At 38.6% G+C, this 17,513-nt stretch overlaps 1 protein-coding gene across 3 annotated transcripts in view; it reads right to left on the bottom strand.

Annotated features, from left to right (window-relative positions):
- Positions 1–17,513, bottom strand: part of LOC118279629 (unconventional myosin-Va) — a 70,622-nt gene that overhangs the window by 47,252 nt on the left and 5,857 nt on the right. For 2 of the 3 annotated variants that reach the window (XM_050702597.1, XM_050702598.1), the window contains exons 2-14: positions 16,091–16,213; positions 13,580–13,698; positions 11,654–11,736; positions 11,080–11,202; positions 9,982–10,112; positions 9,055–9,274; positions 7,743–7,850; positions 6,643–6,776; positions 5,814–5,915; positions 5,132–5,276; positions 4,574–4,710; positions 2,853–3,051; positions 1,714–1,946 (exon numbers count right to left, since the gene is read on the bottom strand). In XM_050702597.1, the coding sequence (XP_050558554.1) occupies positions 1,714–1,946; positions 2,853–3,051; positions 4,574–4,710; positions 5,132–5,276; positions 5,814–5,915; positions 6,643–6,776; positions 7,743–7,850; positions 9,055–9,274; positions 9,982–10,112; positions 11,080–11,202; positions 11,654–11,736; positions 13,580–13,698; positions 16,091–16,213 (1,857 nt within the window). Of the gene's footprint in view, positions 1–1,713; positions 1,947–2,852; positions 3,052–4,573; positions 4,711–5,131; positions 5,277–5,813; positions 5,916–6,642; positions 6,777–7,742; positions 7,851–8,370; positions 8,551–9,054; positions 9,275–9,981; positions 10,113–11,079; positions 11,203–11,653; positions 11,737–13,579; positions 13,699–16,090; positions 16,214–17,513 lie in introns of those variants that run through there. The other variant, XM_050702599.1, reaches the window with a different exon arrangement.

Below are 17,513 nucleotides of genomic sequence, written 5' to 3'. Positions count from 1 at the left end.
AGACCGCTCAGCACCACAGCATCAAACCCTAACAAGCTGTAAAAACAGCTATGTAAGAACTTTAATTCTATATTCTTTTCTTTTAGAGCCTCTGAGGACCACGGTCATAAATATAAGGTCTAGGCCTCAGCACCACCCTAGCACCCTTTTCCTTTAGAGCCTCTGTGGACCACGGCGTACAATACCGCCCAGCACCACAGCAACATCCCTGTCTACGAGAAATAAAATCATGCATGTATGCGTGGAGCATATGCATCGATAAAGCGTGTAAAGCGCCTTAATTACTTCACTCACTTCCCTGTGTACAGCAAATACTATTTATTATGAAATGAACTTTATTCTTCTCACATGTACTTTGATATCCATAACTTGGATAGTCTAACCATAACCCTATGTTTTAAACCAAGGTATAAAAATATTGGCTGATAACTTGATTGTAAGTTGGAATCGGTTATCATTGAAAAATCCAGGCTATATTTTGCCAAGGAAACAACCACTGCTCCGACCACAAATAAGTTGTCAGCTAGTGTACCTATGAATGGATACCTAGCTCAAATAATAGTCATTTTCAGAACCGCGACTGGTGCAGGGCACGCACACCGTCTCGCAGAATGGCCGTGTCGACGCAAGGCTTATGTAAACAATAAAAACATTAATTTTAAGTTCAAATTTAACAGTTATAAATTACTCGATAGGTTTAAATTAGTTTTGTTTTGATTATTGTATTCAGTTTGTTACTTTTCAATGTAAAAAGTTGTGTTATGATTCGCAGTTACTGTAACGCCAAATCATAACTGAAGGTTTATTTTGGTTTATGAAAACTTAGGTTTTAAAACAAGTTATCTATTGTTAAATTCATTTCTTGATTAATAAGCGATAGTTTTAAAATGATTTCTGTTTAAATATTGTTTAATAAATAGTTGATTGAACTACCTTGTGTCAAACGATAAATATGGCGCGCATTAAATATTCAAGTAAATGTTTTTAACAATAGAGAATTAATTGAATACTAAAATTGAGTGTTAAAAATAGTAAAACTAATTATCAAATAATAGTTCGTTTTTATAATTAAAGTTATCTGCAATTTGTGAAAATAAAAAGTGTAATGACTTCGCAACGACGACGCCATCTTTTTAATATTGAAACGGCGGGTCGTTGCGAAGCCACATTTGAACGAGGATTTTTGTGGAGGCAGTTTGCACCGTGAGCAGAATATTTTGTGAGTACGAATTTTAAATTATTAATTTTAGATTACTGATTTTGGTTTATGTTTTAATGTTATTTAAAAAGTGTTGATTATTGATTGTGTAAACAATAAAAGGTTGTATCGTGAAATCTAAATTGTGTATTCATTTTTGCAATGAGTGAACCTAACAGTGCGGATGGTGACGTCAGCTCTGCTGACGTCACGGTTTCTAAAAATCCGAATGGTCCGGTTTCCCCGTTATATAAAGATATATCAGATATTTAATTTTAGTCTCCTGTCTGTGCAAAATAAACGTATTTTCTTTCTTTTCTTTCTTTCTATATTATTGATTAAAATCTGGAACTCATACTTTTTTTTGATCAAGAGAAAGTTTCGAAACCCCTTACCATAGCTCTTTTACCTCATAATTTCAAATAGAATAAGAATAATAACTGCAGGCACTAAGCTAAACCCAAAAATAAAAATAAAATTATGAAATGACATAAATTTCTATAAATTACACTCACAGTTAAACTCCCCAGCGGCACAGAGGGCGTAGTCCTCCTCTTAGAGGGGGGAGGCAGAGTATTAGACACGGGTTGGTCACACCCCCGGTCAGCAAACATGGCGTGGATGAGACGGCAACTGGTGGCCATCTTGATGCACTCCAGCTGTTCTTCCGACACCGTGTCACGATTCTTCTCCAGGAAACCTCCTGATTGATACTCCACGTTATCCGCGAAATGTTTGATGATGAAGGCTGGAATTGGAGATTGGATTTTTTATTGCCATACTAGCTCAACAAATATTCTTACGGGGTTTTCTAAACAAAGCGCGTCAAAATTGTTTCTCTAGCAACTAACAAAAAACTATAATTTTATTATAACTTTCGTGTGACGCTTATTCAATTATTTTACCTAAAGATCCCGGTTTACTCACGTAAATTAATGGACAAAAGCTCTACTAGTTTCAAACCACAGAGGGACTCTTCAGACTCTCATGATGAAGAGTCCCTCTGAAACTGTGATCTTTAGTGAATTTAGTATGTCTCACGATAGTTATTATCAGAGGTCGGAATTAGAATATAGAAATGTTGATATGAATGTGGACCTTGCCGGGATTTCTAATGGACAATCCCACGTGGCCAACAATATGAAAACTAAGAAGTCAGAGATAGACATAACTACAAATGTGGCAAAATAGCGCGTATTGGTATATTATATGTCTCAGATGTTTAGCGTAAGTTTAGTAATAAGTTTTCTTGTATATTTTACTGGTAAGTACCTGTAGCTAATAGTGTGATTATTTTTTTTGTCAAGTGGTGTACCTTTAAGTAATTGTTATACTGTTTTAAGTTTAAAATGTATGTTTCTAAATAAGATTTTAGTATAAATAATTGTTGGTAGACCAAATAAATAAATAAATAAATAAATTGCAACTTTGGACATCCGACGTTATTGATGAAAGTTTGGCAACGTCGTGCGTGCAGTAGTTTATATTGTGTAAAGGTAAATAAACTTTTGTTAAAAAAATCACGGGATTTTTTCTGTTCTTTACAATTATTTTCGGGATTTGAGGCATATCCAAGTACATGAATAACTTTACCTGATTCCGAATTCTGGTTATTATAAAAAAATACTAATTAACAAAATTTAAACCAACTCACCAGCATTCCCGAACCTAGGCTTCATAAAATGATGGTACCCGGCGCAGGCCTGGTGCAGCTTGGCCACGAAGCCCTGGTCGGAGCCCTGCGGCACGCGGCACTGCTCGTCCAGTAGCGCCAGCACCCCCAGCCGGTCCTCGATCAGGTCGATGCACGGCTGGTTGTCGTAGAACTCTATCATCTCCCAGGATATTTCTTCCTGTGGTTAAAAGAGGGGGGTGTTGAATTATTATGATATTATAATTTCTTTATAAATGTGGTGAAACTCTGTTATTGGCTTAAGAAATTACTGTCATCATCTCGCTATCAATGTTCAGTGTATACGTAAAATTCTATAACAGTTGCTTTGTTGCAACTGCATTGCGCTGGTCATTGATAGGATATGGGGTGAAAAATTCACTAATAATGTCACTTTAATAATAAGCTGTTGAGTTTCCAATAATAAATAAATAAATAAATAATCGTAACACACACACAACGCCACGCCTTTTATCCCCGAAGGAGTAGGCAGAGGTACACATTACGACACATAATGCCGCTATACAATGTACAACCACTTTTCACCATTTGTGTTATAAGTCTCATGTAATAGGGGGTGAGCCCATTGTCATATACTGGACACAATTCCAGACTCCGTACTAATACTGAGAAATTTTCGAAAAACCGAAATAAGTTCGGTAATACTTTGCCCGACCAGGGAATCGAACCCGATACCCCCTGTCGGCCAACGAGGCAGTCAAATCGAAAAGTCACATTGGTATTTGCTGTTGGTAGCTAGGTTTCGAGCCCGCACCCTCATGCATGAGAAGCGGGCGTCTTAAACCTCCGAGCCACCACGACATCTTTTCTTTATAATAGTGACTTACGCCCAAATACTCAAACGCTACTCAATTTTAAGTTGTACTTAAATATCGTGCTATCTCTGTCATTTTATAAAGAATTGATAGTGACAGAACTACATTTGAGAGCGTCTTAAAATTGAGTAGCGTTTGAGTATTCGGGCATTAGACTACCTAACCCTTTGAAAAAAAATCAACACTGACCTTAATATACTCATCCTGCTCCAATTTGAAGACGTGTGAGTTGAACTGAACACTGTTTGAAGACGTGTGAGTTGAACTGAACACTGTTTGAAGACGTGTGAGTTGAACTGAACACTGACCTTGATATACTCATCCTGCTCCAATTTGAAGACGTGTGAGTTGAACTGAACACTGTTTGAAGACGTGTGAGTTGAACTGAACACTGTTTGAAGACGTGTGAGTTGAACTGAACACTGTTTGAAGACGTGTGAGTTGAACTGAACACTGACCTTGATATACTCATCCTGCTCCAATTTGAAGACGTGTGAGTTGAACTGAACACTGTTTGAAGACGTGTGAGTTGAACTGAACACTGACCTTGATATACTCATCCTGCTCCAATTTGAAGACGTGTGAGTTGAACTGAACACTGTTTGAAGACGTGTGAGTTGAACTGAACACTGTTTGAAGACGTGTGAGTTGAACTGAACACTGACCTTGATATACTCATCCTGCTGCAGTTTGAAGACGTGTGAGTTGAACTGAACACTGACCTTAATATACTCATCCTGCTCCAATTTGAAGACGTGTGAGTTGAACTGAACACTGTTTGAAGACGTGTGAGTTGAACTGAACACTGACCTTGATATACTCATCCTGCTCCAATTTGAAGACGTGTGAGTTGAACTGAACACTGACCTTGATATACTCATCCTGCTCCAATTTGAAGACGTGTGAGTTGAACTGTTGCTGTAGCTTCTCGTTCGCGTAGTTGATGCAGAACTGTTCGAACGAGTTTATCTCGAACGTCTCGAAACCGTAGATGTCGAGCACACCTGTGGGTTAAAGGAAAATTGCTTGTTTTTAAATATCGTTTTTTGGGTATAATTATTGATTTATTAGCCGACCCGGCAAACTTCGTACCGCCTCAATATTTTTTTTTCACATTTAAACCTTCCCTGGACTACCACAAATAATTCAGGATGAAAATTTGCGGAATCAGTCCAGCCGTTTTCGAGTTTTAGTGAGACTAACGAACAGCAATTGATTTTTATATGTAGAGATTCTTGTTGTTTGTTGTACACAAACATAACATACAGTGTTTTACTCAAGAATCAAACTGCAATCACGCTAGTATAAACCGTGGGGTAGTGTTTAGCACAGCCTTACCACAGACAGACAGTAGGGGTACTGTCTTCCTGATTAGAAACGGACTCTTAAAGGTAAATTTACTCAAAAAGAGACCATAATACGTACCAATAAAGTGTTTCTTAGCGTGTCCGGTGTCGAGCGCGCGGTTGACGGCGTGCACGAGCCAAGCAAACAACTCTCCGTACATGCGCTTGGCCAGCGCGTCGCGCGCGAACGACGCGCGCTGCACGTCCATGCGGGATACTATCACCTGCGGGGGAGGGTTGGGGGGTTAGAGATGGATGGAGAATGAGATAGTACGGTCAATGTCAATAAACTTTATTCATTCACTCTTTTTCAAATCGAATCAAATCACTTTAATGCATCCATAGTGTATAAGTGTGGTCTATAATTTTATATTTATCCATGATTTTTTTTTGCTTAATTACGGAATACAAATAAGTAGCCTTAGTACGAATTTGGTTTACGTTTAGTGGGTATGGGTTGAGTGAAATGCACTCATTTCAAATCTCACCCATAGTGTACAGTGACTCCAACCAATCAGAGCGCCGAACGCGCTCTCGTTTAGATTATCTTAAACGTAAACCAAATTCGTACTAAGGCTACTTATTTATATTCGTAATAAGCGAAAAAAACTGTGGATAAATATATGCTAGTGAGTAAGAGTGAATGAGTGGGTACGTGTCAGTGAGTATGTGAATGATGTTTGACTGAGTGGGTGAGTGAATAAAACACACTCACTAATTCACAATGTAACACAAATAAAGTATAAAAAATAATACATTACCTCATGCGCAGACGCAATCCTCCTGTGTGTGAGCCATCGAGACAGTTCCGCGCGAGATATGCCGAGCAGCGAGCATACTATGGCCAGGTGCTTGTCTGTAGACTGAAACAGAACGTTACGTCTTTGTAATAGGGTTATATTTTGCATGACAAAATAATATAACAACGTCACGTCTTTTTTATCCCCGAAGGGTTAGGCAGAGGTGCACATTACGGCACGTAATGCCACTATACAATGTACACCCACTTGTCACCATTTGTGTTGTAAGTACCATGTAATAGGGGCTGAGCCTATTATAATATACTGGACAATACCAGACTCCGTGCTGCTACTGAGAAATTTTCGATATACCGATAAACGCCCGGTAATATTTTGCCTGACCTGGGAATCGAACCCGAGACGCCTTACCCGGCGCGCTTGCGACCACTCGACCAACGAGTCAGTCGACATAACACCAAAACAAGTAAAAACTAGAAACTTCTCCATTAATGTATGTGAGTAAAATGGGAATTTTAGTTAATTTAGTGTTGTTTTTTTGGAATAAGCCGGTAATCGAACAGACGGATCACCTGATGGTAAGCAATCGCCGCCGCCCATGGACACTTGAAACACCAGAGGTGTTACAAGTTCGTTGCCGGCCTTTTGGGGGTTAGGAATTTACGGGTTGTTGGGGAATCGGGGTTTGGGAAGATTGTTGTTTCACGTCGGTTTTCTGTGAGGTCGTGGTATCACTCCGGTGGAGCCGGCTCATTCGTGCCGAAGCATGGCTCTCCCACGGTAAAATGTCACGGTAGTATGTCTCACGATAGTTATCACAAAAGATACTCACATTAATATAAGCACCATCATCAGTGTCCTGGGTGGGGGGTGCGTCTGGGTCACACGCGAGCAGCTCCACGTTGCCCAGGTGGAGGATCGTCGCCAGGATGCGGAACATGTCGTCCTGCTCCGTCTCTGTCACTCCTGGGGGGTAGAGGGGGATGGGGTTATATATTTTGTAGAGTAATACGACAGTTTCAATAATGTGCTTAGAAGGCTGTAAATTTGCTTACAAGATTTACAATAGGGATGATGACGGGGTATGAAAATTAATAATATATTTAGTCAGTCAGTCAGGTAATGAAAAAATATTAGACACGTTTTTTTATTTTGTCATATATGATAACAATACTTAGATAAAACGAATCAAAGTTTAGGAGTGGGAGCAAACACGTCATTTCTACGTATAAAATATACCTAGAAGTGACGTCACGCGATATTTCAAATCGATATATTATCTTCGAAAGTATTTGTTTCCGTAAGAAAATAAAAAATACGTGTCTAATGTTTTAAAATAATCTACAAGATGGGCATAATAACAAAAATTAGTCATATATTTATCTAAAATAAATTATGTCGTCTTTTCTATGAAACTGTAGATTAGTCTTTATCATTTACACACTTCGATCAACAATACCAACTTGAAGATTTGTGACTTTATTACTAGGTGCGATGGTTGAAATTAGGTTAAACTTAAAACTGTTTTAAAACTTTTCTCTTAGTAGGTTAAAAACAAATGCAGCTATATAGGTATAAATTCACGCGGACATCATTTGGCTTTGATTTTGTACGTGACCCGTTATCTAGTTGGTATTGTTGATCGAAGTTTACACAATAAGGTTTATGTTCCCACAACTTACCTAGCATGGTTAATTCATTTCTAGTTTCATTAAATTCATTTCTAGTTTCATTAAATTCATTTCTAGTTTCATTAAATTCATTTCTAGTTTCATTAAATTCATTTCTAGTTTCTTTAAATTTATTTCTAGTTTCATTAAATTCATTTCTAGTTTCTTTAAATTCATTTCTAGTTTCATTAAATTCATTTCTAGTTTCATCCTTATTATGTATGGGATCATATACAATAAGGTTTATATTCCAATAACTTACCTAGCGTAGTTAACGCGCTCCTAGTTTCATTGAAGGTACGGAGATCATCAACGCCATCTATATTTGGACTGCCGCCTTGGTTCAAATAGTGGAAGGACTCTTGATGATCTGTAAAAAAAATATCATCATAATATCAGCCACAAGAAAAGTTTTCAACACTGACATGGTCACTAACACTAACATTAGAACTTGACGGGATATTTACCATGTTTATTTATGTCTATGAGTTTCCGATATTTCGGTACGATGAACCAGTTAGTCATAAGAGTCTGACCCTCCCTCTCGCCTCGCCCAAGGCGGGAGAAGTCAATGGATGATTTTCCCCCTCAAAAAAAAAACCACAGCCTTCCAGACTTTTTAAGGGGGAAAGTAATCAATCAGGAATTGATGATTAAAAAAGGCTTAGTCAGTAAGAGTCTGACCCTCCCTCTCGCCTCATCCAAGGCGGAATGTTACGGACATGCGGCGCGGCTGTATGCTCTTTTCCTGAAGGTTTGAAGGTCGTATCGGTTCGGAAATACCGCCGACGACAGCTCATTCCATATTTTTGTTGTGCGAGGTATAAAGTTTCGCGAGAAACGCTCACATTTTAGTTACTCGACTAATATAGAAGAAATAGTACACTAACCCAACTGTAACTCCGGCATCTGGCTGGCGGCAGCGCAGAGCTGGTAGAATATGTGGTAGTTCCTCTCTCCAGCACTCTGGTAGACCACGCGCGACTTCTCCAGCAGGTAGGTGCGCATGCTGGCGCCGGAGATGCGGTACATGGCGTCGAAGTGGATCTCGATGAACTTGCCGAAACGGGACGAGTAATACACTTGCGTGTGGCTTAAGCGTTGCCTATTGCCTGGATTAGATCGGTAGAGTTATTCGTGTATTTATCAGCCAGGCTTACCAACTAAGATACATATAGAGGTTCTTCCCAATACGGTATTAACGTGAGTAGACTAATTAAAGGTAGGCTTAACATTATTTTTAGACCGTTCAAGCAATAGGTGTAAAAAAAAACAATTTAAAAAATTAAGATTAGAAATGTATATTTTTTGGATTAACTGCCTCGTTGGCCAAGTGGTTGCAAGTGCGACTGCCAGGTAAGGGGTCCCGGGTGCGATTTCCAGGTCGGGCGAAGTAATGCTGGGTTTTTTTCGCTCTTTTCTTGAATGTCTTTCAGGTCGTATCACGGAGTATGGAAATGATTTCCGCCTGTGTGACATGCTCATTCCACAGTTTTGCTGTGCGAGGCATAAAGTTTCGCGAGAAACGCACACATTTTAGTCACTCAACTAATTTAAAAAAGTAGTACACTAACCCAACTGTAACTCCGGCATCTGGCTGGCGGCAGCGCAGAGCTGGTAGAATATGTGGTAGTTCCTCTCTCCAGCACTCTGGTAGACCACGCGCGACTTCTCCAGCAGGTAGGTGCGCATGCTGGCGCCGGAGATGCGGTACATGGCGTCGAAGTGGATCTCGATGAACTTGCCGAAACGGGAGGAATTGTCGTTGCGCGTGGTTTTAGCGTTGCCTATTGCCTGGAGTAGAAATTATAAGGTATAAGTATATGTAAGGGTTACGTGTGTGAGGAGAGAAATGAAACGTGCGATGTTCGAATGCCAACTAACTGTATTTATTACTGAAGCGCATTATATAGTAAATACAATTACATGTGTGCGACTCCACACAATTACAAATATAAGTGTCTAGTGTCCCCACATATGTAATTGCTTGATTTTGACTTTTGACTTGAGCGCTTGATTTTCAATAGGATGATGAGATATGAGGATTAAAAATCTATTTAATCCGTCAAGCAAGCAAATACGTCATTTCTACGTATTAAAACGTGCCTAGAAGTGTTGTTACGCGAGATTCCAATTCAATATATCTACGAAAGTATTCGTTTCCACAAGAAAATAAAAAATACGTATCTCATGTTTTTAAACAATCTACAAGACGGACATTAAAATCCAAACTTGTCATCTACCCTATTATATCTAGAAAAAGGTGTTAACATAACATAGCTGGTTTCATGTTAAAACTAATGTACTTATGTAATACCTATCTACCTACACATGAATGCATTAAATTATTTGAGTTTGAGTTTTGAATTTGACTTTCTTTTTACTTTTAACTATCAACTTTCACTTTGACTTTATTTTTACTTTTGACTATCAACTTTGATTTTCAATTTAAACTTTGACGGTGACATTTTACAACATCTATCTTTAACATAACACTTTACCTCCATAATAGGACTGGATGCCAGCACTTTCCTCTCGACTTGCGTCTCACTGGCGTTGCCGCCGACCGCCGCGAAGTATCGCATCGCGTACTTAGCTGACACTGTTTTACCGGCACCTGATTCACCGCTCACTGGAAATATATAGGAAAAAATTAATACACATACATCAACAGCCTATAAGTAGCCACTGCTGTCCAAAGGCCTCTTCTCACACGGAGAAGGTTTGATTAATCACCACGCTTGCTCAATGCGGGTTGGCGATTTCAAACTTTTAATCAGAAATTATAAGTTCTGGTTTCCTCACGTTTTCCTTCGTCGTTAGTCAGTGGTGTCTAAATAATCTTAGAAAGTACATATAGCTCGGAAAAGAGTCATATTGGTACTTGCCGTTAGGTTTCGAACCTGCACTCTCATGCATGAAAAGCGGGCGTCTTAAACCTCGGGGTCACCACGACTTGTAGGATGAGAAATTGTAATATGAATGAAATATTACATTTGCTGAATAAATAAAATTATATTATTTTTAACCGAGTTTAAAAAAGAAGGAGGTTCTCTGTTCAACCTGTATGTATGTATGTGCGCAATTATCTCACGATTGGCCGTACCGATTTTGATGCGGATTCAGATCCTTTAACTCTATTTTTTAATTAAAAAAACCTGACCAACGACTTTAAACTCTATTACCAAAGATTTTAAGATACATTTTACAATGAAACTCACCAATAATACCCGAAACACTAGAGTTACGGAAGTTTTTTAACCAAAAAATCCGACCAATGACTTTAAACTCTATTACTAAAGATTTTAAGGTACATTTTACAATGAGACTCACCAATAATACCCGAAACACTAGAGTTAAGGAAGTTTTTTAAACCAAAAAACCTGACCAAAGACTTTAAACTCTATTTCTAAAGATTTTGAGATACATTTTACAATAAAACTCACCAATAATACCCGAAACACTAGAGTTATAGAAATTTTTTAACCAAAAAACCTGACCAAGGACTTTAAACTCTATTTCTAAAGATTTTAAGGTATATTTTACAACTTAAACTCTATTACTAAAGATTTTAAGGTACATTTTACAATGAGACTCACCAATAATACTCTGGTCCCTCCTCTCTCGTTCCAGCTTGGTGTAAGCCTCCTCTGATACGGCGAATATGTGCGGGTCCAGGTCGCCCATCGCCTGCCCGCGGTACGCCATTATCGTTTCATCGCCTGCGTGAAGAAAAATTGGATTATTGTGTGTTTTGGAAATTGGTGGAGTCTTAGAATCAAATTGAATTGAATAACATATCGTATCGTCTTGCCTTTTATCCCTGAAGGGGTAGGCAGAGGTGATAATAACATGTTATGCCATAACAATGTACACTCACTTTTCACCATAATAGGAGGGGGGATAAATAGTCCCATGTAATAGGGGTGAGCCTATTGCCATATACAGGGCACAATTCCAGAATCCATGCTACTACTGAGATTTTTATCGAAAAACCGAAAAAAAAAGCCCTGTAATACTTTGCCCGATCCGGGAATCGAACCCAACGAGGCAGTCTATATTATTTAAATTAATTTTATCGTTTCTTTTTTACATTTAAAAAATCCTGCTCTTGCGCAACGTGTTGCTAGTTATATAAATAAAATAAAATAAAAACGTTTAAGATTAACCTACCGTATATTGGTAAGTCATAGTAGGGATTGATTGCTACTAGGACGATCCCGCAGTATGTGTAGATGGCGTTGCGGTCGCAGAATCTGTGGACAACATAAATGTTACATTTTTATAAACCTACGTGAAGTGGGTGTAGTGAGTTTTGAGCTGTATTCTGTGTGAGTTAGAGTTGGTTTTTAATTGTTTTGGGCAAGGGCTTGTGTGGCCTAACTATCATAAGAGACATACTAAATACATAGTTGGAACATAATATGACATTGTATTAAAATTGTAGACCACACTGTACACTATGGATGTGTATAAGTAATTTGATTAAAATTAACTAAAGGTTTACTGAGCGAACACACGCCGCGTCTGCACACGCTACTCATGTGGAAGAGTCTCTGTGTGACTCGAAACTAGTAGAGCTTTTCTCAATATATTTACATGAGTAAACCATTATTTTTAGTTAAATAAATGTTACAATTTATACTTCAAAATTAATACCATTATCTTATAAACAACAATTTTCTGCAGAAATATATGATTTGACGCTTAGACGCTAATTTTCAATTGGAATCGAACTTGGACCCTCATAACAACAAGTAAAAGTAAAGGTCATTTAACCAAAATTGACATGGCAAGCAATTTTGAACCTTCCACTGTTATCATTAAAGTATAATTCAAGTTTTAACTAATTTCATATGTAATAGGTGACACAATATTTGAACAGGTGGCAACATATATGTACATACTTAGGTATTATATGTATGTATATAAAGGAGGACAGATTATGTGAAAAGAACTCATATTGTTATATGATATTCTCCGAATTTCTAGATTTTAAAATATCCCATGATTTTTTTATTTATGGTATAAGCCGGTAAACGTGTATATGGATCACCTGATGGTAAGCAATCGCCGCCGCCCATGGACACTTGAAACACCAGAGGCGTTACAAGTGCGTTGCCGGCCTTTTGGGGGTTAGCAATTTAAGGGTAGTTGGGGAATCGGGGATTGGGAAGATTGGAAAGGATGGTAATTGGGCCTCCGCTGACCTCACTCACACAACGTAACACAACGCAAGCGTTATTTTATGTCAGTTTTCTGTGAGGCCGTGGTATTACTCCGGTCGAGTCGGTAGATTCGTGCCGAATTCTCTCAATTTTCGGAAATTCTCATATATTTCAGACATTGGAATTGTGTTTGTGTTGACAACAGCATTTAGTAGACTCGCCCTCTATTACATGGGACTACCTCAAACTATTAGCTATATAATGTGCACCTCTGCCTACCCCTTCAGGGATAAAAGGCATATATATATAATAAATATCTATAGTCTACACTACAAAATACCACTTACAAAGTGATCATAGTAGTGATTTAATGCAACAACTATTGTAGTGGTACTGGCGTTATCAGTATTTTATCTGCGCATACGCATGACTCAACGATTTCATCATATTAGCTTTGTACGGAAACCATTGGTTTATCGGTCAGTTTATTCGTGGCCCGGTTAAGCTTAAAAGAATTAGGAAATCCTTAGATTATAGTAATATAGTTATGTTGAATAGATTTTTTTATGGTATAAGTCGGTAAACGAGCAGATGGATCACCTGATGGTAAGCAATCACCGCCGCCCATGGACACTTGAAACACCAGAAGCGTTATAAGTGCGTTGCCGGCTTTTTGGGGGTTACGAATTTAAGGGTTATTGGGGAATCGGGGATTGGGATGGATAAATATACATATACAAAATAACAATACCTGGGGCCTTAGTCTGCTATTACAATTGTGTCAGAATGGTCGATCATTGAGCAGTGCAAGAGGGATGGAGCTATACAACCTACATAGCGTTGTAAGCAATACGTGTATGCCCGACCAATTTCGAACCACACCGGGGCTCATAATCAAACCGTAAGTACGAAAATACGACCGTTTACTCACCTAACTTTAAGGTTATGCAGCACAGCTGGCTCGTGAAGGTACGAGAGAGAAGTCAGATCGTTCTGCCCGATCAGGAGTGAGGGGTTCCGGAGCGGAGGCATCTTCGTCTCATCCTTGATCTGGAAAAAGAAGTTTAAGTTTTCATTTTAAGATCATTTTTAAGTATAAGTTTTTAAACTGACATGTACTAACACTAGAATTGGAACTTAAAACAGGATATATACCATGTTTTACTCCGTTTAAACCCGTCCGTAAAGTTTATCCGTTATCATGGCAAAAGCTTCCAACAGTGCCGAAATATCGAAACTCATTAAAATTGAAAAACATGGTAAATATCCCGTTGTAAGTGTCCAATTCTAGTATTTTTAGTAGTTATCGTTCCTAATGTAACTGCTGAGCAGAAAGACTTGAGTTAAATTTCTACAAGAATGGGAGAATGGAGTGATTTACTAGTAGAGTTTCTGAATTGTTATCTTATACTTTTAGCAAGATTCTCCTTTTGATGGGTCGACCTTTCGTTGCTATCTCGCCTGATGGTAAGTGATGATGCGGCCTAAGATGGAGCACGTCTGCCCATAAGGCATTCATATGTCACTTGGGCTTTGAAGACACCCAGGTTATACCCATCAGGAAACACAGACTCCGGCAAAGAATACCACTCCCTGCAGTTCCAGTAGCCAAGAAGGAAGCTTGAAGCGAAGCTACTTCGTGCGAGTGGGTTGGGATATCTAAATAAAACGGTGACGCCTCACCGATGTCTTGTGGTTCGTCTGATGGAAAGGACTAGGGGGAATAAAGTTTGGCAATTCCATAAACCCGCCACACTCATGGTATCCGTCATCAAGTGCGACATGCCTAAGAGGTTTCGGGTTCCATTCTCGTGGATAAGGGAAACAGCGAACGCTTAATAAACACATTAAACGCCATATTAGTGACTTTTGTTGGCAGTCAAACATCTTAATTAATCAAATTCTCTATAAAAACCGCTGTATTCACCAATTAGGTAAATGAATAGCGATGTGGCGTGTTTGCGATGTCATTACAAATATTCCCTTTAGTCTAGTTTTAGTATAGTTCTAGGTCATATAGGAAAATGTAGGTATAAGTAGAGGTAGGTTAGGGCAAATAACGCGTTTAACACAAGCGTGGAAAGGAAAATATTATGCTATTTTTAGGGGGCTTTTCCACCAGAGATGTGCTATGCTACGTTGCTGTGGATGCGTTTGGCTTTCACTAATCATATTCATTGGTAAACATAGCTTAGTACTGGTGGAAACGGACTCGGCTAAGCTATGTTTTTTATATGGAAAGATGCGTGCTATAGGGCTTCCCTACTCTCTAGTTTGCGATGTATCGATACATCGCAAACTAGAGCTGTGCATCTTCCTCGCACAGCTACATAGCTTAGTATCATTGGAAACGGTCACATAGTTTCACAGCTTAGCTATTAAATCTTCGTAGCTTAGCTACATAGCACATCTCTGGTGGAAAAGCACCATTAATATTCTGTAGACTGCTCCCAAACCATAAAGAAACGTTTCATCAGCCTCTTTTAAACAACCCCAAAAGCCATTAACCAAACTGTTCAATTAAAAAAAAACGAAAATGATTGACGTTTGTTATACCTGTCAGCTGTCAAACTTTTCAAATTTTAACCGTTAAAAAATGCTGCATTTTTTATAATAATTCTCTAGATAAATGCTTTAGAAGTATAGTATTTGTAAATAATAATGTTACCTGTTCATTTTTGTCTCGTTTTAGATATTTCGATGGACTAAATATTTCGCTAATCACATTCAGTTGGTTCATAATACTACGATAGAATTTGTTTTTGCTTGACAAAGCACACTGACAATTTTGACATAGGTAAATGGTTATGTCAAGAAAAAGTCCGTCATGCCGAATCTATCAAACTTGCTATATTAAAGGATAGGCAGAATTGTGGTAGTGTGGCTCGGATTGCAAATTTTTTTAAATCTTGCCCCGCACCAGTATTTTCTCCTGTGACGTGGGTGCGTTTACAAACATACAAGTTCACATGCACATGACACCCAGACCCGAAACAACAATTTGTGGATCACACAAAGAGTTGCTCCGTGCGGGAATCGAACCAGCTACCCGTTGCGCGGCAGCCAGTTGCCCAGCAACCTCACCAACCGTCAAGTCAATTAATATTATTATGCCTTTGTCGACTCTTGTACAGCAGAGAATTTATAAAAAATCAAAATGTGACCTAACATCAAGGTTTTAGGAGGAACACACCAGCTGAACAGCAAGACAGGTTTTTTTTAAATATCTGATCTGTCGAGGTTTGGCTACTATTATTTGCATATTTTTCAAAATAAAAATTTATTTTTGTTTTTGTTTTGAAAAATATATACAAACATACAACAAAACCTCTGGTGTTGCGGGTGTCCATGAGCGGCGCTGATCGCTTACCATCAGGTGACCCGTTTGCCACCTATTCCATAAAAAAAAACACACACACACACTTAACATAATTATACGAACCTTGATCTGGCGAACCTCTCCGGTCTGGTCGATCTTCACGATGAGGACGCCAGACCGGTAGTCTGACGTCACCTCGGCACTCTCCCATACCTTCTCTGGGTGCTCTACCCATATTCGGGCACCCTGCAACAAAGATACACCATTTTAGGAGCTGGTAATGGAACAATGAATTAAATTACCTTTGATTAATTTATTATCACCTATGTAATTTCTTGGGGTTTTTCTGTAGTACTAGTATTTTATGTAGTACGAAACCATTAACGAACCACATATTTAACAGAGAACTGAACTGCAATTTCCTTTTTATCTCGGATAGCCCATTTATAAAGGAAGGCTATAAACATCTTTCACCTTAGATAAGGCGAGAGAGAGTGTCAGACTCTTACTGATTAAAAACCGCCCTTTTCTTACTCCTGCTTTCCGAGCTGGAGCCCTGGTTACCCGCTAGGTATTTCGCAGCTCCGGGTCAGGTATCAGCCCGACTTAGCCCCATAGTGGTGGTCTAATGGCTTTTTGAGGCCATGCCATAAAAATTATGACAAACACAGTTTATCTATTTTAACAAAGATAGGATTTTTTGAAACATTGACCCGCAATAGGATTTTTCTCCTTCTCCTGTGTCGTGGGTGCGTTTACAAACATACAATTTTATATACACATAACACCCAAACTCGAAGCAATAATTTGTGGATAAGACATAGATACCTAACTTAGATAAAACATTATTTAAGAGTGGAAACTTGCATAACTTTTACATAATTTGCTAACAAAATGACATCATGCAATATTAATTTAAAATCAATTTATCTTCGTAAGTTTTTGGTACCGTAAAACCTGATGAAATAAAGACGTCGTCTGTCTACCTATCTATTCACATTTATCTCAAAAATTACTAAACCGATACTTAATAGGTTATTTTAATTTTTAGATAAAATTATTCCAAAAAAGTTATCTATAGTCATGATAAATATGGGGCATGGCTCCCCCATCTCCTTCGGCACGAATGGGCTCGACTGGAGTGTTACCACGGCCTCACAGAAAGTTGTGTGAGTGAGGTTACCGGAGGCCCAATTGCCCTTGCCAATTAGCCCAATCCCCGAATCCCCAACAATCCTTAAATTCCTAACCGCCAAAAGACCGGCAACCGCACTTGTAACGCCTCTGGTGTTTCGGGTGTCCATGGGCGGCGGCGGTTGCTTACCATCAGGTGATTCGTCTGCTCGTTTACCGACTTATACCATCGGATACGAAGAAGTCGCAAATAAAACAATGGTGTTTATAAAGTTAATTAAGTTCCAAGATATAGAACCTGTAGTTGTCCTAATAACATAGAAATTATGACCTTCATTGAAACGATGACGTCATATAATGATAATGTGCGAATGCATTAACAAACACAACGAACTAAGTTTTTTAGGTATTT

Source organism: Spodoptera frugiperda, chromosome 22 (genome assembly GCF_023101765.2).
Source record: "Spodoptera frugiperda isolate SF20-4 chromosome 22, AGI-APGP_CSIRO_Sfru_2.0, whole genome shotgun sequence".
NCBI classification, from domain to species: domain Eukaryota; kingdom Metazoa; phylum Arthropoda; class Insecta; order Lepidoptera; family Noctuidae; genus Spodoptera; species Spodoptera frugiperda.
The sequence above is the reverse complement of the archived record's forward strand: the minus strand, read 5'-3'. Positions and strand labels throughout refer to the sequence as shown.